At 39.0% G+C, this 24,877-nt stretch overlaps 1 protein-coding gene across 1 annotated transcript in view; it reads right to left on the minus strand.

The window, feature by feature from the left end:
- The window catches only part of Cilk1 (ciliogenesis associated kinase 1), a 53,342-nt gene that overhangs the window by 11,541 nt on the left and 16,924 nt on the right, over positions 1–24,877 (minus strand). Inside the window, exons 2-8 of the mRNA XM_048805733.1 lie at positions 23,345–23,617; positions 20,085–20,139; positions 14,320–14,441; positions 13,303–13,382; positions 4,313–4,445; positions 3,507–3,678; positions 1,747–1,939 (exon numbers count right to left, since the gene is read on the minus strand). Coding sequence (XP_048661690.1) covers positions 1,747–1,939; positions 3,507–3,678; positions 4,313–4,445; positions 13,303–13,382; positions 14,320–14,441; positions 20,085–20,139; positions 23,345–23,445 — 856 coding nt within the window. The 5' untranslated portion in view covers positions 23,446–23,617. The remainder of the gene's footprint in view (positions 1–1,746; positions 1,940–3,506; positions 3,679–4,312; positions 4,446–13,302; positions 13,383–14,319; positions 14,442–20,084; positions 20,140–23,344; positions 23,618–24,877) is intronic.

Genomic DNA, 24,877 nt, shown 5'->3' on the forward strand with positions numbered 1-24,877 from the left:
TCTTATACACATATATATATATATATATGGTTAAAAAGTGGTTCATCAGCAATCTTCCTTTCTGCCCTAAAGCTGTTTGTGAATGTCACCACAAGAGGGACATTTCAGAAAGCTTTCCAACTCTCTTGAGTGAGTCAGAGTCCTGGGGCACCAGATTATAGCAATTTCTTCATTGAGTCCTTGGGAAAGTGTTTTTCTACACTCCTTCATTTTTCTCACAACTATCATCTCTCCAACTACCACCAATTCTAACATCACATTATCATTTTCTTTATATATCCCCACCAAACCATCTCTGATTAGAATTGTTCACTTATGAAGCAGGAAGCATCACAATACCAGACCTTAAATTGTACTACAGAGCTATAGTAACAAAAACAGCATGGTATTGGCACAAAAACAGACTTGAAGACCAATGGAACAGAACAGAAGACACAGAAACAAACCCACATAAACATAGTCATGAGGGGAGGGGAGAACAGAAATTCAATGGAGTAGTCAAAGGAGAATGAAAGGAAGGGAGGGAGCATGGGATTAGGAAAGACAGTAAAATAAATCCGACATAACTTTCCTATGTTCATATATGAATACATGACCAGTGAAATTCTATATCATGCACAACCACAAGAATGGGAAGTTGCTGGGCACAGTGGTGCATGCCTGTAATTCCTGTGGCTTGGGAGGCTGATACAGGAGGATAGTGAGTTCAAAGCCGGCCTCAGCAAAAGTGAGGCGCTAAGAAACTCAGTGAGACCCTGTCTCTAAATATAATACAAAATAGGGTTAGGGGTGTGGTTCAGTGGTCAAGTGCCCCTGAGTTCAATCCCTGGTCCAAAATGGAAAGTTATCCTCCATGTATGCATAGTATGTCAAAATATACCCTACTGTCATGTATATTGGAAAATAACAAATAATAAAAAAAATCTGTTATTCATTCGATTCTCTGAGCAGTGTTAATTGTTCATGAGACCAGTTGAGAAAAGGTCAGGTACAACTAAGTCAACAGGAGGCTTGCAGTAGGAAGGTGAGGGGTCAGAGCTCACAGCATCACATCTCTTTTGGCTGCTCTTCATAATTTAATTCACAGTGGCTTAGGGGAGGGTGGGTGAGAAGCCAGGAGGCATGAAGTCATTCAGAGACCTGCCATCTGCATGACAGGACTGCAGCTGGCCGCACTCTCCATACTAGTTACTGGATGAGCAATCAGGGCAAATCACTTAAACTTTCTGAGATTCAGTTTTCTCACCTATGGAGGTAAAACCAAAAATGCCTATCTCATGGAGTCCTCATCAGGTTAAAAATCATATAAAATATATTCAAGAGTTTGTAAACCATAAAGTGCTACAAAATAGGAATTGCAGATATTCGGCCTGACTTCATCCCATCTGTCATTCTCTCAAGGTCTGAGGTTACCTTTCAACAACCAGTGATGGTTGATAACCATTAAACTACTCTCTAATCTTAACTCATAGAGAATATGTTTAAAAACATTTTCCAAAGACCAGATACATATATCTGTTTATTTTAATTTGTACATATATAGTGATGTATCCTGTGAATATGCCATTTTTCAAAGCAACAAGATTGTTTAACCTTAACCTCTTTAATTATACACTATAAGTTTCAAGCTATTTAAAGTTCTTATGTGTGTACCACTAGTGGTATTCAATACAATTTTTCACCCATAATATTAAATATTTCCCATGTGAAATCAGAGTTAGATATGAACTTCGTAAGAAATGCATCAGAAGGCAGAAAATGGAGCAAAAACCTGACTAGCTGTTGGCCGTTTCTTGGGATCCCACTGAAGCATGTCTCTCAGGAGCTGAATTGCTTCACTGCTAGCATTCGGAATCAGGGTCTTCAGGTTATTGGGTATGCACTGGGGCCAGTGGAAGTTCATAGCATTTGAAAGTTGGTAGCCTTCAGGCCAGTCCGTCTGAAAAAAGAAAAAAACAGAAAGTCTTTCTCACCTAATCGCTGTGCCTCAAGTGTGCCCATCTGGACAGGCAATCATGCCACTGCCCTGCCAGAGTGATTGTGGCAGCAGGCAGCAGTATATGTGATGAGACACACAGTCACATCGAAGAGACTCTGAAGAACACGAATTCTGGGGAACTGCAGAAGAGACACACCAAATTGTTTTATGACCTTTACGTAAGATAATCCATCTCTTGAAATTTGGGGTTTGTACAAAATTAGTATTTCCCCAACTGTGTGCCAGGAGACAAAGCTTTTAGAAATTGCTAATGAGATATTTGTGGGGAAAAGACAAAATAAAACAAAACACCTTGTCGTGGTTAAATGTCTTTTTGTTTTGTTTTGTTCTTGTTTTTGGTACAAGGAATTGAACTCAGGGGCACTTGACCACTGAGACACATCCCCAGCCCAATTTTGTATTTTATTTAGAGACAGGGTTTCACTGAGTTGCTTAGTGCCTCGCTTTTGCTGAGACTGGCTTTGAACTTGCAATTCTCCTGCCTCAGTCTCCTAGTTAAATGTTTGAAACCCTTCATATTATTATATCTCCAACTTGATGATTTGAAATACACATGCTGAGGAAACAAGTGGTAAAGAGAGCTGCTCTACCCCATCTCTGGCTCCCCACTTTTTCATGTATCAAACCTGTGGGACTCTGAAGGCTAGAACAAATAACAGAAAGTCCTGAGCAACTGGTATTTAAGGTTCCTTCTAGTTCTAAAACTACTGTTCTGTAAGATACATCCTGATATATCATTACCTCCCCCACTTCTTTTTTTCTAAAGCCAAGTGGCACTATGTATATCTTAAAACATCCATTCACTTAGATGGTTTCTGAGTGAACATTTAATGTTACTGAATATAAAAAAAATAATTCAATATAAATCCTACACTTAAGAATATCACTGTCCCTTGGTTAAGTAACCCTGGGCTCAATCAAAAAAGAAGAAGAAGAAGAAGAAGAAGAAGAAGAAGAAGAATATCACTGTCCTTAATAGAGAAAATAGGTCATTTATTTAAAAGCACAATAATACAGAGTAAAAAAAGACACAAGAAAGGTATAGCTACAGATGGGCAGAGGAGGGACAAATGCCAGCAGGGGACTTTGGAAACCTTCTTGAAGAAGTGGCAATAATGATTCATGTAAATGATTAAAAAATTTTTTGAGGGTCTAGCTCATACCAATAATGGTGCTGGGACATAAATAAATGCAAGACAAATCTTTGCTCTGAATGAGCTTATGGTCCAAGAGAGATCTATAAACAGATAATTACACTAATAATGCAGAACACAGCAGAAGATGAAGATGAGACTGGAGAAACAGTGGTGGGGGGAGGGAGATGGGGAGTCTTAGAAGAAAAGCGGGAGTTGGTCACACAGAGACAGTCACTCAGACAAAGTGCATGTGCAAGGCACAGAAATAGAGAAATTTCAGGGAACATTGCCAGGAAGTCCAAAGTGGAGAAGATGGGAAGGGATGAGAAGTCATTGGCTTTGGCCCACAGGCCTTTGTTTCATATCATTACCTTTTTTGGTGTCCCCAACAGTTGGCAAATTTTGAATATCGTGTCAATTTCACTGGCCCCAGGGAAGAGTGGCCTGAGGGTGTACACCTCTGCCATGATGCAGCCCACAGCCCAGATGTCAATGGGGGAGCTGTAGTTGGTAGACCTCAGGAGAACTTCTGGAGCCCTGTACCTGGAGGGACAAAGTTAACTGAGAGCTATCACTTCCACTGGCCAGAAATTAAATAGCAAGCAGTTCTCAGCAAAATTTATATATTTGTTTTCTTTCTAGTTCAGTGTGGTAAATGAACTTTTAGAGGATTTGGCTTCTGCCATGGCTGCCTTCTCTATTCACATTATTTTCTATTGAGCATTTCTCTATAAGAGTCTTCTCTATAGCATCTTTGAGAGGAAGAGAGCCAGGAGAGAAAGAAAAAGAGAAAATAAAGCATGTGGGAGATACTTCTTGATCGTGGCAAGCTGTATATCAGCTCCTGGGGTCTGAAAGTTTTAGCAATAGCAATAAAATAGTCTTTCAAATAGGTATTTGGAGAATCTTTTATGACTCCTTTATGAAACTGTCCTCAGGAAGGTCCATATATAGCATCTTATTCATACTATGGAGGGGCATGATGGATTTCCTTAAAAATTATTTACATCCAAGTTTTTAACTGTGTCCAGTGCCAACACACCTACAAACCAGTGTTTCAGACTGCACTCCTCCTCTTGTGAAAAGTTACTATTTATGATTGACAATCAACCCTCCCTAGAATGGTATCTTTTAAAATAAGTGCTCTTCAGTAATTTTGAGAAAAAAAAATATTCACCATCTGGTAGATACGTAGTCTGTGTATGGAGGTCTTGATCGGATTTCTCGGGCCAATCCAAAGTCTGCGATTTTCACAAGTTCTGGTCCCATACAGAGGAGGTTCTCGGGCTTTAAGTCCCGATGGAAAAAGCCTGGAGGAACAAAGAAGAATCCAAATGCAAATCTGCTGCATTACTCTTTTCAGCCGTACTACTCTTCTCATAACAGCTTCTCATAAAGCACCCTGATATGATACCAAAGACTATGCATCTATCCACAATAACGCACAAAGTTTTGGTCTTCTCACAGGACTTCAATCATTTACCTTTGCAAAATCACCTAAAAGTTGATCAACTTCTTGTAAAAGATTTTTCTTTATAAGAGAAAACTTCACTTAAAATACCAAAACCCATGAACTGAGATAACTTTGTAAAACAAACTGTCACTCAAGGGAAAAATACCATTCCTACTTTGCCCAAATCAGTCAGGAAAAAAAAAAATTGAGATTGAAACAATTTCAAAAGAAAACAGTCTTAATGGGTATTGAGTTTATATCACAGTTATAATTTTTTTCTAAAAGACAAAGGATTTATGAATATGATCTACTCATGCCTGAAATTCCAATGCATGTTGTGACACATGTTTAAATGTTAAGTGCTTATTACTTTGCCTAATGAAGTACAGAGGTGTATCTGTAGCTCACATTGTGAAAGGCAAAGGAATCTCATCAAATGAAAAGCCCATGTCAGCTGCAGTGATGCTCTGATGGCACAGGCAGGAGATATTCACCATGACAGCCTTCTAGGTTTTCTCAAACACCTAGTGATCAGCAATTTTTACCCACTCTCTGACTGTCTTACCAACATGGACAGCATTCAGTGTGATGCTAAATCTCAACGGGATGCCCAAACTGGAAATACAGCTCAATTGATGCACTATTATATGCCACCATTAGCAATGTTGTGAGAGCTGGACTAACTAGCACATTATGAGAGAAATTAATAGCCATCACTGAAAACCTACACTACTCCTAGACCTCCTCTGTGCTGATAATTTACATTTCTAACATGCCATCTCTACTCCTCTCTAATAACATAGCAAGCTGATACCCCTGTATCAGCTTGGGCAAACTGTTTTTCTCCTCTTCCAAATCATCTCTCCTTCTCAAATCTTTGATGAAATTGCTAGATACCTTGTAGTCATACTGAGTCCATCCTTCCACAGACAGTGATGGGATTGTGGTGCCTTTTCCATTGCAGTATCCCCTATCCATCCCTGTCTACCCCTTCAAGCCTCCCCAACACTTGCTCTCTTGTCTGCCTCTGTCTCACTGTGTTTTTACACGCTTGCCTAGCTCCAGCTTCACTGGATCCCCACACATCCTGATTCTTAGGCACCATCTTTACCTTGCCACACTCCTATCCACACAGACAAAAACACCTTCCATTGCATTTTTAAGACTATTTAATAAGGTTGTACTCCTTTTATCCCACCTAAACAGATACATGTGTTTTCTAACACTTTTCATCAGTTTGTATAAAATGTGTTCCAATCAAGTAAAATTCTTCATTCCCTTTAAGTTTGTTGCATTTATTCTGGTTAATACTATTGTACTCTTGCTCCTTTTTCGTCTACAACAATCCCAACTTTGCCATTCTTCAAGACTTATTTTGAATTTCCTTGCTTCCACAAAGCCCTTCTAACATGCTAGCCTTCTTCATTCCTTTATTCTAGCAAGAAATATTCAGAGGGGCTGTGCCAGGCAATCCACAGATCAGCTGTGTGGATTCAGAAGCAATCCAAATGCCTGTGGTTCTTAGTTCTCTTTATGCCTCTGTGCATACAATAGGCCTTCCCTCTGAACTTCTTTAGAGCTCTGTCATTTTTAGATATGTTAACCATTATTCTTAAATTAGAAGCACATTAAGAGGCCACATTTATATTTCTACTGAATGCCTAACACAAGGTCAGGAGCATGGTGGTCTCTTAATAAATTCTTGTTGATTAAACAAAGGATTTGTGTGGGCTTGTAGGGAACATGAAGGAGCTGAATATATCTACTTGGGCCAAGAAGGCAGGGTCAATGGACAGCAGAGCAGAGCTGGGGGCAGAGTACAACGAAGAAGGCGCACAAGACACGAACTGATGACTGAGAAAGAAGAGCAATGGCTCTGAAGCAGTGTGGAGACAGTGAGGGCGCAGAGCTGAATTCGAATGCCCCAGAGGGAGTTCCAGCAGGACTAAATCTGTTAGTCAAGGTCATTTTCCAAAAACTGTCTCTGCCCTAGGGAAAGGGCAACTGTGACGTGGTCACATGTGAAAATGCACTATGTGTAATGTACCATGGGAAGCAACAGTGTTATAGTGAAAAGACATTCCTCTCTGTTTATCATTCTGAAGAAAACAGGGCTTAGTATTGGGTCGAGTTCCACATGGACAATATTATGGCATAGCGAGGGATCTGCAGGGCAACAGCTAGCTTATATGGACAGATGAATATGGTTATGGAGCCTATAATCTAGCTCACACATAAGAGGATGGAGATACAGAACTTATCAAATACATTCAAGATAGACACAAATGAGAGGAGAAAGTTTTTCTTTTCACCACAGGGCTGCTGCTTTTTCATAACCCAAGGCACTGATGAGATCAAAGGAGACAGCCCTGGGCTACACAGAGACAGGTACAAAAAGTTGGTGATTGTTATGGCATAGGTGTGTGTGTGTGTGTGTGTGTATGTGTGTGTGTGTGTATTTGTATGTATACCATAAAATTATATGTACAGGTCACTGCTTTACTCTTCATCTTGACATCTGATAATATACCTAATAGCCTTCCATATACCAATTCCTTGAAGTATCCTAATCAAATTAATAGCAAATCAAACCTAAATTACATTAAGAACCAAATTTGAGGCTGTCAACTTGACAAGTACAAGAGTAATTCAATATTAGTCAGGAATGGCCTTTAAAATGAAAGAAAAGAATTTCTGATAAGGACAAATTTGAATGACTTATTATCAGCCTAATTAAATAAAGTTTATCCCCATCCCCCAGAGTGGGCGATGTCTGTTCTAAGCTTTGGTATAACTGAGTCATTGTGTTTGGACCCTCTGTTCTTCAGAGCACCCTCCAGCTCCCAGAAGGCCTGGCTAGACGCTCCCATCCTAGACATGGCTGAAGAATGTGTAAAGAATAGTTATTCAAGAATGACCTTTGTGAATACACCTAGGAGGATTCCAGTGACCCTTGAAAAGGTATGAACTGTGAGGCCAGGGTTTATAGAAACTCAGAGCATTAAAAACATTCCAGTGAAAAAGAAATGGCAGAAACCATTTTCTTACTGAACAGATGGGAAAACTGAGTCATGGAGGGGGTGGGGTAGATGAATTATTCACAGTCTCACCAAGAAATGTGTCATAGCTCTATCAGTGTCAAGCTCCACTCTTTCCATATAGCTAAATCATGGTCTATGGTTTTGGTACTCTCAAGACTAGATTAATGCTGTTTTTCCTTCTTTGTTTTCCTCTAATTGGGGCAATTATTATTTCCAAAATAACGTGGTATTTCTCTTATAATGACTCACTATCCTCCAGCCTCTCCCACCCCAAGGCAACTCCATCTATAACACCCACCTCAACAAACCCATGTCTTCTCCCTGCTCAGTTCATCCTATCACGTTGATTTGTACTTGGAGGAGCATCATCCTCATGCTCCTGACCCAGTACTCTATATCCACCTGAGCTATGCTCCTGTAAATATCAGCCTCTTCCTCCCACAGACAGGCTCTATCCTCTGTCCCCACTGAGTCCTCTCATCCTCCTTCCTCAGAGAACATGTGCACCAGTGAAATGAGGAGAATGCGGATCCCAAGTCCCCACCCATCCTTCTAAGCAGCTTCCCTTTTGCACTCCTAATTGTTTCCCTCTAAAACAATCAGAGGGAAAATGGCAAGGAAAAACATTAATTGCAAAAGACTCTTAAAAGTGACTGTTGAAAACTATGTTATACCTGTTATACAGTCTTCAGGTATAAGCCTTTATGATACATTCATGGATATGTCTGTAGAATATCTAACCCTCTTAATTACTGAATAAGATCACAATTAGCTTTTACTAGCCTTATGCCCCTGAGTTCTATCTCTTAGAATTAAAAGTATAAGATCCTTATGTCATACAGAGTGATTTTTTTTTCTGTTTTAACAAAACATTACTATTTTAATGTCAAAAGCAAAACAGCTTAGGAGTTAAGTGTACAGACCTACCAGGTTACCTCATTTCAAATCCCAATGCTGTTACTAACTGACTAAAAAAAAATCACTTAACTTTGTCTCAGTTTCCCTACCTGGAGGGAAAATAGCACACACGTCATGGGGTTGTTTTACAGTATTAAGTATATTTATAAAGCTTTTAGTATGGTGCTTGGCACATCAGCACCTTGGAAGAACTAGTCATTATTAGTATTAGCATTAGAAAATTCTTTCATTTTACCCGCCGAACAATCTGTCAGAATGCACAAGCATACAACCATCTTTTTTTGCAGTTAAGAATTAAGGCTTGTAGGCTACTGATGTGCTCCAACTGTGAGGGGCTTTAGGTATTTTGTTTCCATTACTGAAGGAAAGAAATAATAAGCAGGTACATATGCACTTAACCAAAGTCAACCAACAAAATCCATAAAAGTTTTAAAAAATCATTTATCAATGAACATGGGACAGGCCCTGCACAATTAGTATCCATCCCACTTAACATTGTTATGGTAGCAGGACAACTCTGATCAGATTCCTAGCAGGATATGTGTTCTGCTGATGAGCAATAATATGGCCATAACAATGGGCCCATTTTTTTCCTCTGGATTCCTAATTGACAATGGAATCCTTATAGCTGGGTAATTCAGAGATCACACCACAGCAGAGTGCTGTTTTTATAAGAGCCTTCTTGTTCAAAACTGGGAACAGACCTACAATTTAAGTTCAGGAGGCTGCATGTCAGTTGAACAACAAAGGGATTTTCCCTTTCATCTTGGCAGAAAATTTGTTGTGCTGACTTTTTTTGTTGATAACAAATGGGCAAGGAAAACTCAAGGCTTTTCCCTGTACCACACTGTTATAATTCATTAAGGGATTCTAATTCATTAATGAATCTGATATAAACATACGGAAATGACCAGAGAATATTTAAACACTATGAATTTATGTAGCCCACCTTCCTGCTGTAGATGTTTTAATTTTAGATAAAAACTGAGTTTACGCCAATAATTGTTTTCCCTAGAAGACCATAAGAACTGCAAGCACAGAAATGTAAAGAACTGTGTGTAGGTCATGCTCAGCCAGATAGTAGTAAGACAAAGAAGCAGAGAACCACCTCTTGGGGCAAAACTTTGTCCTCCAAACCATCTAGTGTATTTCTATTACCTGCATGGGGAAGTATGACCTAGATATTTATAAGGGCAGGTCAAGGATGAAATGGCCAGTTTGCTTTAGTTATTTAATTTCTTCAAAGTATGTATGCTTTGACATTGTTCAATCAGTACCAAGTAGAGCTGTGTATTCATTCCCACTGGGCGGGGGGAATACTCAGTGACATGAAATATGGCCATAGCAACTACCTGCAGTGCTGTTCTTCCCTCTCAGAGGAGTCTATTCCCCAGGGACAGAATGTACCTTCCTACAGTGAGAACGAGCTACCAGGGAAGAGTCTGAGACTCACAAGACAACTCTGTGAAGTGCTTTAGATATTTTTCCCATCACTGGAGGAAAGAAATAATACAGAAATGCATGCAAACTTAGCTAAAGTCAAGTCAATACCATTTGAAAGCCATATGAATTTCTAAAAATCATTTATGAATGACCATAAAACAGGACCTGTACAATTAGTATCAATCCCACTTAAAATCATTATTTTCTTCATCTCATACTCTCTTGTTCTCTTTGAGAACAGACAGGTTTTTCTAGTGAAGCATGGCAGATGGGCAAAGACGATCTGAACTCTAACACTCTATTACATGGAACCTCTGGTTTTTAAGCCTCTCTGAACTTCAGTTTCCACTTCTTTGATAGGAACAGACACCATCTGTTCTCTTTACCTGAGAAGTTGGGAGGAGATAAATAAGGTAACAGATGAAGCTTTATTAAGCTCAAAGTAGAACTGTATACATGACCGCCAGGGAAAAGTGTCCAAAAGAATCTTTGGTAATGGCAAAGGTACTAAGGTTATAAAAGCAGAGGTCTGATCTTCTCCATTAGCTGAGCCTTCCCTTGAACCATTTCTACACAGTGCAAGTGTCTAAGGCATGCAAGGACAGTGTTCCAAAGGATTGTTTTGATAAATGGTGTTAAATTTTATTTTAAATATATATATGTTTGTACATGCATGTATATTTGTGTATATGGGATGAGTATATATGTAGATACATATAACTATGTGGTCTTATGGATGGGATATATATATATATATATATATATATATATATATATATATATGCATACACATGTATTTGGGGGGCTATGTGTGGTGTGTATGTGTTTGTATATAGATACGGATTCTAACCATAGTGGTGTCATATACCTATAATCCCAACAACTCAGGAGGCAGAGGCAGGAGGATCACATGTTTCAGGCTAGCTTCAATAAATTACTGAGACTCCAACTCACTAATGGGGATGTAGCTCAGTGGTAGACCACCCCTAGATTCAATCCCCAAAATGGGGGATGGGGAATCAATCTCTCTATATATGTATACAGACATATAGATATCCATTTGATTAGGTAAAGACCTGAATGAAAGCCTGCAAGTTCTTCCTGGCAACAAATATCTGGGTCTTGTGACAAGTAGCAAAAAGGAAAAGAAAAGAAAGCTGAAGAATATTTACTTTCTTTTAGGTCCACTTGGTTTCTAGTACTGAGCAAACAGTCTGAAGAGCTAAAATGCTGTGATCAACCCATCTGAAAGCAAGCTGGTTGACCTTTGTCTTTTGAAAAACCCCTTTGACATCTCATCATTTCTTTTCCTTGAGCTCTTAAATTTAGTAAGTGCCCTTCTATTTGTCTCTAAGACAACATGTCAAAAGATTTTAGTGTTTTGCAAATTCATACTATCCCCTGTGATTGCTTGTGGACAAGGGCCAAAATGAATGTGCATGAATACCAGTGGAATGAATCACAGGTGAATTGTACTAGATGCTTTTTACTAGAACTGGTTCATGATTAAACTCAGTCTTGCTTGGGTCATGCTGACCACTCTGCACTTGCCTGAGGCTGACAGGGATTTGCGTGGATAGCCTGTGTTTAGCCACTTGTGTTCCATTTAATCTCTGTGAGGGGCTACTTAAGGGGTGAAGAGAAAGCTGGTAATGATCCCAGATGCACTGTGCCACCTGTGCAACACAAGACTTTTCTCCTCACTGCCAATTTACATCAAATCTAAACTGATGGTGTTGTCAAAGGGTTTCAATTCAAGTCACCTTATTGAGTAACAAAACTCATTTGTTGGTGCAGTTCTTGCAACACCAACATGTTCAGACTAACAGTGAATGTATTCGGCCTGTGCAAAATCAGTCACTTGCCCATCTGTCTGTATGTTTAAATGACCTCAGATGACCTTCTCAGAGGACTTCTGGCTCCATACATAGATACGTCCATCTGGCAGCTCTGTGCTCACATGGTTATTGATCTAACCCCATGTGGGTTCTGCATTCAGTTAGTAACAAAGACCAGCCAAGTCCTAGGTAGGTGCTAGATACTACAGCCTCAAACTCATTGCTGCTTAAAAACTTTCAAAAGTTCAGCTAAGAAGAAAAATCAAAATAGAGAATTTCCTGAAGCATACAGAGTTGTCTTTTCCTCTAGATAGTCTAAATATCTCCCCATACTAATGGATCATCCCTGTTGTCTCTAATCAGGTGATCTAATTAGCCTACATTGAGGAATATGACACAAAGCTGCCCTACACAAACATCACTATGTTTTCTACAAAGTCATGTAACATACTATCCCTCTAAAGGGTCAAGTTTCTCTCTGGTCTTGGTATCAAGAATAGTTCTTGCCTATAATCCCAGCACCTCCTCCGAAGGCTCGGGCAGAAGGATGGCAAGTTCAAAGCCAGCCTTAGCAAGGGCGAGGCGCTAAACAACTTAGTGAGAGCCTGTCTCTAAATAAAATACAAAATATGGTTGGGGATGTGGCTCAGTGGTTGAGTGCCCCTGAGTTCAATCTCTAGCACCCAGGGGGGAAAAAAAAAAGAGTAGTTCTGCTTCTCTTGTGCAACTGATCTGTTCTTATCTCAGGGAAATAATATATGTTTTAATTGGTCAAGTTTCACATTTTGCTTGATATGAAATGAAGCTCAGAACCAAATCTGTGGCCTGCTTCTACTGAAATAAAAGTTGCTAATATGCATCTTAAGGATTAAACTCACGCCTGGCTATCTATGCCCTATTTTGCTTTTGCTTCTTTCTTCATTTTGCTAATTTTTAATTTATTTTATTTTCCTGTATCACACAAATGGTATGTTAGGCCACTTTCACTTTTAAACCCTTTCAAAACAAACTGAAATACAAATAGCTTAGAAAAATGAGAAGCGACAAGGGAGGGATGTTAGTGGGTTGAACATAACACCTGAAATGTCTCAGAATTCTAATTCGAAGTTTCTTATTAATACACCTGGTCAGGATAATTCTTAGGTCTAAACTAACAATCATAATGTTAAAACTTGAAGAACAAAAACACGACATGCATAGATGAATATGTCAAAATGAATTCCACTATCACCTATAACTAAAATGCAGTAATAAATTTGTTTTAAAAAGAGTAAAAACACAAGGACATGACAATTGAAGAAAACTCGGAAATAAAGTTCCAAAAGATAATATATTTCAAAATTCATTATCAGCCTCTTGACTCTTCAGCCTTTTCTGGGGGTTAGTTACAAAAGACACTAGTGCTTCCTACATCTTCTACTTGATGATATTTCACTGCTATTTTAACGCACAATGCTCCACATCCATCACCTACCGTGCTTGTGAATAAATGCAAGTCCTTGCAATATCTGATACATGATATTCCTTATAGCAGACTCAGGAAACAACTTGTTTCTGTATGGGATAGAGGAATATGAAGTTATAAATCTGGGTTTATGTATTAAAAAGAAACTCCTGCATTCATATCCTTTTGATTACATAGTAAGAAATTTTTTAAAAAATTGCTGGTATACTAATTTTGGGTCAGATCGTTTGATAATAAATACCAAAGAAAAACAATCATTTGTCCATACAAGGGAGAAACCTTATAAACATCAAATATATTCAGTTATATTATGAAGAAATTTATAATACCAGAAATCCCTCCAATATAACATATAAAAACCCCAAAGTTTCTCGTGCTATAAGTTAAAACTTTAAAAAAATTTAGTGGGAACAGTTTGAGGTCTTTTAGATAAAGCCCTTATGAGCTGTAATGGATGCTAACATTTTTCTCTGGTAGGCAAACCTCACAGCCCCCGTGCTGTTGTTGACAATCGAGATGATATTTGTTCACTCAAAGCCCCCAAAGGGATGCTCTGGATGGCATTCACTTTGCCACCAAGAAAGTGTGCCCAAGAGGTTCTATACAGTCTACTTTCAAAGTTCAAAATTACCATAGCAGGTAAGTTTTTTATTAGACTCCCTTTCCCAGCATGCAAGCACCTAAGCACTGTAGCAAGTCAGGAGCCAAAATAAACCTAGAACTTTTCAACAGAGGTCTCAAAATAAATGAAGCTGTGTCCACCCCAACTTGTAGTTGCTCTGCCCATACATCCTTGTGGGAAAGCAGAATTGCAGATAGTCTGTAAGCTCTGTGAGCTTCTTTTGGGGGATTAAATCTTTAAAATCTGAAAACTGTTGCCCTGAGAGCAACTTCCCAGAGGCCCAGTAGCTTGACCTTTAAATGACCAGACAAATAACTGGGAGACTGAGATAATCAAAAGGAGAAAGAAAGCACATCCACTTTGCAATATTTGTTTCTAAGATCATGATGACCAAAGGGTTTTACCTTTCTTTAATGAGCTGATAAAGATTTTCCTTCATGTACTCGAAGATAAAATAAAGATGATCATTTTCCCTGATAACTTCTTTTAATTTTACTACATTGGCATGATTAAGCTTCTTCAGTGACTAAAACATGAAGAAGAAAAACACAAAAAAAATTTAGAGAAAATCTGTTGTTGAAAAAGAAAATTAATCCTATGTGTGCTCAGGAAGAAATGCCTAATTTTAGAACCACAGACACACATGCCATAAGTTATATTTTATTCTTAATGTAATTACCAGTTTTTCTCTGAAATCAATAGTAACTTTACCTAGAAAAAATATTTAAAAAATTTTTTGTAGTTGTAAATGGAGAACATGCCTTTATTTTTATTTGTTTATTTTTATGTGGTGCTGAGGATCAAACCCAGGACCTCACATGTGCTAGGCAAGCGCTCTGCCATTGAGCCACAGCCCCAACCCCAGCCCCCAGAAAAACTATTTTGATGAACCGACTAGAAGATAAGTCTCCATTCCATCAGTAACTGGTATTCCTGGCTGCATCCAGCACCCGGCAATAAGCCAGGGCTATTTTAGGCTCACCCCCTCCAGACCATGGAATTCATTCAGGCTGTGGAAATAGCCAGAAGGGAACCAATAAAGAAAGCTGAGGCTTTGAATTTTCTAGCACTGGAGAATGCAGCTGCTTTGGGCTGAGATCACCAGCTAACAGTGTACAGAGACTTTAAATAGAATATTGCTCAAATAGACTGAGGCTGACAGCCTGATTCTCTTGACTTCTGTCTGACACGTGTGTCCATGAGACCTAGAAGGCTCCTTCTTACAATGTGAGTTTTAATTACAGAGGAGGAAAGAGATACCTTATGGGAAAGGACCTGCAGTAAGATGAGAGAAATTCCTCTGCTTCCAAGAGCAAAGATAAAAAAGTCAGGCGGTAGATGAGGACTAAGAGGGGGTTACAGAAAATGGTGTACGACATGGTCACTCATGCTCACACGTGTGTCATTTTGTGAGTTCGTGTGAGCATAGCCAGGTGTACACTTCTTTCTGTTTGCATCATCAGTTCTGTTAGTGGTGAATAAAACCTGTATTGGTGAGCAGCAATCCTGTTCATACACAACATCCAGAGACACCCAACTGTCAGTTTGCTCCTGGGATGATCAGAATTTGATAGTCTGACTCCTTCAAGGAAGCTTCCAAGGTTCACTCTGGTTAGTAAAATGAACCTTTTAGTTCCAACAGCCTTTTCCTCATAGAGCAGTGAGTCCATTAATAACAAATTATAACACCCTCTTTATCTTTGAATTTCATTTAAAAGAACATCCCTTTTATAAAATGAAAAAAAAATGTTTAAAGATGGAAATGTTAAAAAATGAATATCCAAATCTGGAAGGACATTCAGTAACAAGGTACTCAAGGGATCAGAGTTTGGGAATGTGTAATATGATCAAGTTAGTTCAAGCAGCTGGGAAGAGAGATGGAGTATGGTCAGTGAATGAGGACACAATAAGACTATTCTGGAACTTTCTCCCCAAAGACAAGTTCATGCCAAGACATTTCTCTGGCACAGATTCTCAACTGTCTTGGCCAGATCCTTCCAGAATGACCCAACCAGGATGATTATTTCTTTTAGTTGGGTTGAATTCCTGGTTCTCCATGAGTAACAAACATCAACATTGCTTAACTTTTAAGCATTCACTAACTCTCCTGACTGTAGCCTTCTTTTCTGACTGTTTGCTTAAAATGCATCACAAACAGTAGGGGAGATAGTCCTTGGATAAGCAGCCTCAGGGCAAATTCATCTAGAGAAAACAAAGTCAATTTTAGAGCTTTTCTAGAAGAGATTTCTGTGTAAGTAGTGCAATACCTTTAGCTCTCAGCCTAAAGTCTGTTTTGAGCACAAATTACTGGCCCAAGTCTAAGGGTGGCTCACAGCTCTCTCTCTCTTTTTATTTTCCTTGCTTGCTTGTTTTTTCTTTTTCTTTTTTTTTTTTTTTTTTTTTGGTGGTACTAGGATTAAATTCAGGGGTGTTTTACCATTGAGCTACATCTGCAGCCTTTATTTTTTGTTTTGAGACACAGTCTTGCTAATTTGCTAAGGCTGGTCTAGAACTTGCAATCCTCTTGCCTCAGTTCCCTGAATAGCTGAAACTATAGATGTGTACCACTGTGTCTGGCAAGAGTTCTTGTCTCTAAGTGAGCTTATGAACAAGTTAAAGTCTATAGTAGTCTAATATAAAAAGAATAAACTTTGTGTGGAGGACTTCACATGATTAACTTTACACAGATGTATTTCTAAACGAAGCACCTTATTTGGCTTATGAAAGGATTTCAAAGAAGCAGTAGAGGCAGGTCACCTGTATCAGAGCAGAGAAGAATACATAGCAAAGCAAACCTAGTAAGTGGTCCACGTAGGGACAGTCCCCATGGATGAAGATTCCAGTTGGATATAATCAATTCTGTCCTCCTCAGGGATGGATCCACAGGGATGGATCTAAAACTATAATGTACCTTGGAGGCTGAAGCAGGAGGATTACAAGTTCAAAGCGAGCCTCAGGAACTGAGAAAAGGTCCTAAGCAACTTAATGAGACCCTGGCTCAAAATAAAAAATAAAAAAGGAGTGGGGATGTGGTTCATTGGTTCAATCCCTGGTACCAAAAATAAAATAAAATTACAATGTACTAGACCCCATAATATTCTGAGGCATAAATAAGACACAGTGTCTGCTCTTAAGAGGCAAACAATGTAATTGGGAAGACAGTGCATAAATTCAAAATCCATGTAACAGAATAAGGAAAGTCATATTAATTATCATATCACAGGAATGATAGAAACATTAGAAGTATTTCAAACAGGAGTAATTAGCAAAAACTGGGTGGCCATTGAGAGCATCTCCAGGATGTTACTGAAATAAGAGTTACATCCAGACAAGTGCATAGGGAGGGAAGGAGTCCTCATAAGGAAAGCTTATTCTGTGTAAGGCATGGGAATGGAATAGACTCTATGCTGCAGACTTGAAGGATAAGATTCATCCATTTTGACTCTGAAGGAGGCTTATCTGGAAGAATTTGGTTAGAGAAGTGAGCAGGGGTCAAACTGTTCTATAATATAATATCTGTTCCAGATATAAAAACGTTGAGTTGTTCTGATGAATCTTGAAGCTTTGGTAAAGTTGCAGAGGAAGATGACTGATTTAATTCGGTTGAAAAGTAAATGGTACATAAAGCTCACTGAAGGGAGAAGTTTAAAACATAAGATAAAGAAAGGAAAGAGGTGGAAGACCAAGGAGGAAGAAAGTTGAGATTTGTTTGGAATGGGGAGAACGGTGGGCATACTTATAGACTGGAGGGAAGAAGTCATTGGAAAGGAAGAGCTTAAAGATACGGGGAGGGAACACTGGTGGATCAAGGATCTAACACATCAGAAGTTAAAATGGTTAAACAAACAAACAGCACTGAAACACAGTAGGCAGGCTGCAGGCTCCCTGCTATCTCAGAATGGCAGCTGGAACACCACAGCACCTCGTAAGACAATGCTCAAAGAAAAATGTCACTGGGATATCACAGAGACAGGATTCCTGTCCTCGTATTAGGTCATCAGCTACAGAATCTTGACAGGTACACGTGGGGATAGATGGCAGATGGAAATGCAAAAGAAAAGAGATGAAGAAGGAACCATTGTATAATGAGTACCAAAGTGCAGAATTTTCTTCATTTCCTCTTGCTGCTGGAATTAAGCAGGACAAATGGAAACAAGGTTCTCTAGTGACTCCTTTCCAATCCCCTTCTGCATCAGCAAGCAGAGGAGAAGGACTTCAGCAAGGAGGAAGGGATGAAGAACATGAAGAAAGGTACCTCCTTTCTACTCCTTCTTCCTTCCCTTCCCTCCCCTCCATATTCCATGGCTGGCTCTGGCCCAATGCTGGTAAGTTTGTGTGAGGATCAACAGGGGTAGGTGGGGTGAGGAAGACTGTGCTTGCAGGAGACGTAGCATCTGTGCAGGCAAGATAAGAGTAGGGAATGATGGTGGTCACCAGATAAGGAGCAGTGCCCTCAACTATCTTGACAAGCAGTCACTTGCTTCCCAAGATGCTGTGTTTTTCTAAGCTGTTTGTGTGAGTGATCTTCTTCCATGAAAACTAACACACTGTTAGTTGTACAAAAAAGGAAAGGTTTAGCATCTAAGCCAAGGATATCTCTCAGAGCTTCATATCACTGAGAAAATGTCCTTGGATCATCCTTTTTTTCCAACTCATGTTTTTGGATCTATAGAGTTTATACTCTATAAGCAAGAGGCTGGCACACTCTGAACCATGGGGAAAATCCAGCTCACCACCTGTTTTTGTATGGTCCATGAGCTAAGAATTTGACAGCAGAAAACACTAACTTTGAACCTAATTAAGTTCCATATGATGTCCCCTCACAAAAGAATATTATTCATCTCATTGGATGAATACAAAAAATGATATCATGAGATAAGAAAATGATGTCTATTATTATTATACTTTATATTTCATAAATGAAGATTTTGTGAAAATTTTTAATCCTGTTACATATATCCTTATATCCCCTATGTGACCTTTTGGTCCATGATGTCTAAAAGATCTACTGTCTGACCCTTTATAGGAAGAGACGGCAGATCTTTGCTCTAAACCCGAAACCTCCTCAATGTACAGGAGTCCCCTGGAAGAATAGGCAGAACTGGTTCTAATGCTCTACTAGCATCTCTAATAGAGCTGAATGAGAAGATTAAGTGGATGAAACACCACTCAGGTGCACAAGAAAGAGAACTAAACATGCAAAACCAAAGTGGTCAATCTACTTGGACAGAAAAAATAGAATTAAAATAGAAATAAAAAAGAAAAGGAAGAAGGAAAGGAGTGATTACCCTAGCCGGAAGGCTGAGTAAATGTGAAGAAATATGCTACGCAATGCTGACACAACTCACATCTTGATCCAAGAATTCCACCACAGAAATAGAGCACGCATCATTAGAGCAAGAAACTAAAATTGGTACTGCTGTTATATCCAGGAAGAAAACTACACAAACAAGGTAAGGTCCCAGCAATGATCACCTTTAGAGGCAACAATAATTCACTAAATCAATACTCTCAACTTATTTGTATTGAAATATATTGACATAAGTATTCCAGTAAAGGTAAAACTTTCTATTAATAGTACATTCACTAATACAATAACCTAATAATCTTCTGTGTTCAGCTAATAGCTATATATTATGTTTTGGATATAGGGTTCTCCCCAGAACTTCTGTGTTAATGCAGGAATGTTCGGAGATAAAATGATTGAACTGTGAGAGCTGTAACCTAATCAGTCCTTCCTAGTGAATGGACTGACTGGATGGTAACTGTAGGCAGGTGGGTCATAGGGGTGTGTCTTGGAAGGGTGCATCTGTCCTGCAGCTCCTCCCCCTCCTCTCTTTCTATTTTTTGACCTCACCAGGAACTGAGCAGTTTTCCTCTGCTGGGCCCTCACCTTGGGCCTAGAGCAATGGATTCAGCCATCTCTGGACTAATAACCTCTGAAATCATGAGCCCCAAATAAACTTTCCTCTTCTAAGTTGTTTTTGTTGGGTATTTTGGTCACAGCAATACAAAAGCTGACTAAAACACTCTGTATCATTTGCCCACATTGTTAGCATTAGTGAAAAAAATACAAACAGACTGACTATATCAACTATAAACCTAATGATAATATAAATCTATTTTAATTGGCCAAACAAAAATTATTTCCTGATATGTTAATAAATACCTTAACCTCCCGAAGGTTCATGCATTCTTCCCAGGAATAAAACTTTCTTTTCATTCTAGAAGAGAAGAAAGAAACAGCATACTTATTTCCCAAAATAAACTTTTTTTAAAAAAAGCATTTTCATTCTGAACCTAGTCAATACTGCTTGAAGTTGGTTTCAATTTCTACCAAATAATATAGCATCCAAAACAACTTTTTTTTTTTTTAAAGAAAGAGAGTTTTTAATATTTATTTTTTAGTTTTTCAGCGGACACAACATCTTTGTTTGTATGTGGTGCTGAGGATCGAACCTGGGCCGCACACATGCCAGGCGAGCGCGCTACGGCTTGAGCCACATCCCCAGCCCCCAAAACAACATTTTAAAAAGTGTTGTTAAATGTTGACATTACAATCAAGCCTAAGTCACAAAATTGCCCAGCAGTGGTGATATGGTACAGTGCAAAGAGCCTGGACTTTCTCTACTACTAATGCGCTAACTTGTCCTGGAGGGAAATCTCTCGGGCTGCTTCTGTCTGGATCAGAGCTGTCCAGCAGAGCTTTCTGTGTTGGTGAAAATGTTCTCTGCTGTCTGGTATAGTAGCCACTAGATCTGTGACTACTGAACCCTTGGAATGTGGCTAGTGCAATGCAGGAACTGAATTTTAATTTCAATTAAATTTAAATTTAAATGTTGTATATGGTAGCTCACTAATATATTGGACAGCACAGTTCTAGACCCTCTAGTACAGGATGGGCAAATGATGACTCACAGGACATATCCACCCCAACATTTGTTTTATGTAGTCGATGAGCTAAGAATGGCATTTGCATTTTAAATTTAATTGGGGAAAACAACTCAAAAGATGAATAATATTTTGTAATATGTGAAAATTATATGCAATCAAAATTTAGTTTCCATAAATGAAAGTTTATGGGAACACAGTCATACTCACTCATTTGTTTTTATGCTGCCCTGTGAAACAGATGGAATAAATGAGGAGAGCAAGATACAGAGAAGGTACACAGCTTTCCCACTGCTGGTTACTAACAGACCAACCTCCATCTCTCCAGATCACTCCAACACATTTTCCCTTGTCACAGTGTTTCCTGGTTGAGTGGTCAATTCTTTTATTCATGGTAAATATTATTTATCTCCTCTATGTGGTAGGGACTTTGTAGGCACTAGGGGTAAAGTGATGAGAAAGATGTCTCTCCTGGAACTAATGGTTGTAGTAGGAGGTAAACAATAATTTTCTGCACTAAGTGCTATGAAGAAAAGACATAGGGCAATATGAGAATGGATCTCAGAGGGTTGGAATCTAGTCTTAGGTATCAGGGAACACTTCTCTAATGAAAAGATATTTCAACCCATACCTGAAGGATGAGAAGAATTTAGTAGGAGAAATGAAGTGGACATCTGAAATAAAGGATCTAAGCAGAAAGGTATTTGAGGAGTTCAAGAAGCAGAGACCGAAGCAAAAAATAGGCAAGGGATCAGTGACAAGAGACAAGGCTGAAGCAAACAGGACCCAGTCAAATGATGCAGCAATTTGTAGGTCACATTTAAAATGTAGTTCTTAGTCCTAAAACTGACAGGAAGACATTGAAAGCAATCTAGTTTGTACGCTCCTCCAAAAGCAGAGGCAAGGACTCGGGTACAGATAGTTTATTTGGGAGATGATTCCAGAAAGTCAGAGCAAAGAGCAGAGAAACGGTGAAGAGACGGGAAGCTCAATAAGCAGCACATGACTGAGCTGGTACCAAGGTGGGCAAGTGGGGCTCAGGCCTATTGGGGACACTGAAAGTCAGGGGGGATCAGGGGCTGTGATGGGGCAGCAGGACTCAAAAAAGGCTTGCTGCAAATGGTTTTAGTCAATTAGATTCATGTGCTTAGGATAATCTCTTCAGTCTGGTAGGAAGAGGGGAATGAATGGAAACCTGCAGCCCTGCAGAGGACCTAATGGTCAGTTGGTGAAGGGGTTAATGAGGCCTTCAGTGGGAATACAGAGAAGTAGGAGGATTAGACAAGGGATTGGTAGAATTGACAGGACTAGGTGACCAAAGGTGAGGCATAAGGGGAGGGAAGTCAGGAGGATTCTCAGGTTTTGAAGAGATGGTAGTATCATTTATGAACAGGAGGAATACTGATAGAGAAAAAGTCTGGGGTAAGAGAGGAAGAGTAGGTTGAATATGAGTTCAGTCTGATGCATTTGCAATGTCTGCAGGACATCCAAACACAGCTGGCAGGAAGGCAACTGGCCACAGATGAGCACAGCAGGCATACTCTAATGTGGATCCCAAAGACCTCCCACTCCCGGTATTAGAGCCTCATGTGACCCCCTTCTCCTTCAATGACTTGCTTCTAACCAATATAGCAATTTCAGAGGATGTCATTTCTGTGATTAGTTTATAAAAGGAAAAGATAACACTTCTACCTTAGAAGACTCTAAAGCAAGCTATCATCCTGTGAGTTGCTCTTGAAGAGCCCCCCCCCCCCAGGTCAAGGAACTAAAGGCCAGCCTCCAGCCAACAGCCAACAGGGAACTGAGGCCCTCAGTCCAACACACTACGTACTCAATGCTCCTGTAATCATATGAGTGAGTTTGGGAGTGAGTTCTTCCCCAGTCCAGCCTTCAGTGAGACCCTGGTCCTGGCTAGTACCTTGACTGCACCCTTTTAAAACACTATCCCTACACTAGAGAACTCAGCTAAGATGTGCTGATCCACAGAAATCGAAAGATGATAAATGTGTTGTTTTAAACTGCTAGGTATTGGAGTAGCTTATTATACAGCAACAGATAACTACATAATATGTCTGGACACTGGCTGCAAAGATCAAGAAGGTAGAGGGAACAAGACAGAAGTCATCAGATCACCACACATGTAAATACACAAGCACAGAAATTGTATCCTCTCCTGTAAAATGATGTTTATTCATCAGTTTACAAGATGAGAAAATACTATGGAAAAGTACTAGTGCATATAGACAGTACTAGTACTTCACTAGTACTTTTTCCAAGTGGTAAGTAGTAACCAGTAAGTGGTAAGTAAGTCTAAAGTGGAGATTTTGAAGGCCTCTAACAAGAGTACTACAGCATTAATACACTCATCTAATCCATAGTATAATCCATAGTAGTCATCAGCTAAGGTTCTTCTGCACACCCTCCCCCCATTCCCCTTTAAGATTGTTCCTAAGACCAGGACTGGAGAAGGTGGAGTGGAAACTATCTTGACAACATGTAGCTAAAGATGATGTCAGAAAAGTGAAGGATACAACTTACTTCTTAATGGCAATCAGTTCCCCAGACTCGATGCTTCTTCCTAGCAGGACGGAACCATAGGTTCCATCCCCAAGCTGCTTGATTGTTGTGTATCTATTCATGGTGTGCCTGCTCAGGCCGGACACTCATCTCAGGGCTGCGGCGGTTCAGTCCTGCAGTGGTAGCAGGCCTCCCCAGAGTGTAACCAGATTTTTCGATGGCAGCAACAGCACAAGGTATTCAATAGAACGTGACTATCTCCCAAATACATATTTTCAAAGATCAGTCTTCTGCCTATAGAGAAAAAAATGAGACAAGGACAAATGCTAATATACATTTTGAGTTTTTATATTTTGATAATCTAAATCAGGGGTCAGTGAACTGTAACTCCCAGTTCACCACCCAGTATTGTGAATAAAGTTTCATTGAGACAGAGTTATACCCACACACTTGCAGACTGTCTGTGGCTACAACAGCAAAGTTGATGTTTGTGACACTGTATGGCTTCCAAAGTCTCAAGTATTTACTGTCTGGCTCTTTACAGAAAAAAAACTGTTAACCCATGGTCTAAATAATGTTCTTTTCCAACACTTTATAAAACTAGAGATACCATGCTTAGAAAGTAATGAAATGAATCAGCTCCAATTCAATGCTTTTCTGCTGACCATTCTAAGCAAACTCTTCCCAATAACTATGGTTGGTGAAAATTGCTGACTTATCAAAATTAGTCCTAAATATACTGTTAGGTTCATTTCAGCTACAATTAACCATGTAAACATGTAAAAAGCCACAGAAGGCTAACATTAAGTTAAACAAAAAGAGAATCAGCATGTACTCCATAAACTCTTTGTGGCTAAGCATCAACAGTATTTTTTTTTTTTACAACTAGACATTTAGAAGCTAAACAAAGAACTAACAATTCAAGATCTATAGAGTATGCCCCTTTTAATATAACTCAGTTTTGTGGTTTTTTAAAATAATAAGTCGCTGATTTTTTTCACTTATATAATTGAGAGTCAATCAGTCTGTCTGTAATTAAAAAAACTGAAATAATTTCAATGACTTTATACAATATTAACAACATGTAAATGCTTAAATAAGAATGATAAAGGTATATTTAAAAAATATATATGACTGTCAAACTAATAATCTGAAGAATGAAAAGATAGGAAATGACTGGAAGGATTTGACATTCTGTATCATCAAATACAGTCCATGCAGCTTCTCATTTGAGACAAGCTCCCATCAATAAATGTAGAAGGAAAGAGAAGAATAAGAAATTCACTATTAGATAAAGAAAATAAGATTTGTTTCATGCAAGGAACATTGATGGGTACAAATACCAATGGATGGGATTAACAGGATATCTGCATAGTCTTGGAGAATCTCTAAGATAAATTATTAACTTCAAGGAGAAATATGGTAATTTCACAAGAAGAAATTCAGCAGAAACCCCTTTACCCAAGTGATCAAGTTCAAGACCATCATTAATTTCCTGCTTTTGATCATCATTCTATGGTTATCTAAGATTTTAGTATTAGAAGCTGGATGAAG

Source organism: Marmota marmota, unplaced genomic scaffold, assembly GCF_001458135.2.
Source record: "Marmota marmota marmota unplaced genomic scaffold, marMar, whole genome shotgun sequence".
Taxonomy (NCBI): domain Eukaryota; kingdom Metazoa; phylum Chordata; class Mammalia; order Rodentia; family Sciuridae; genus Marmota; species Marmota marmota.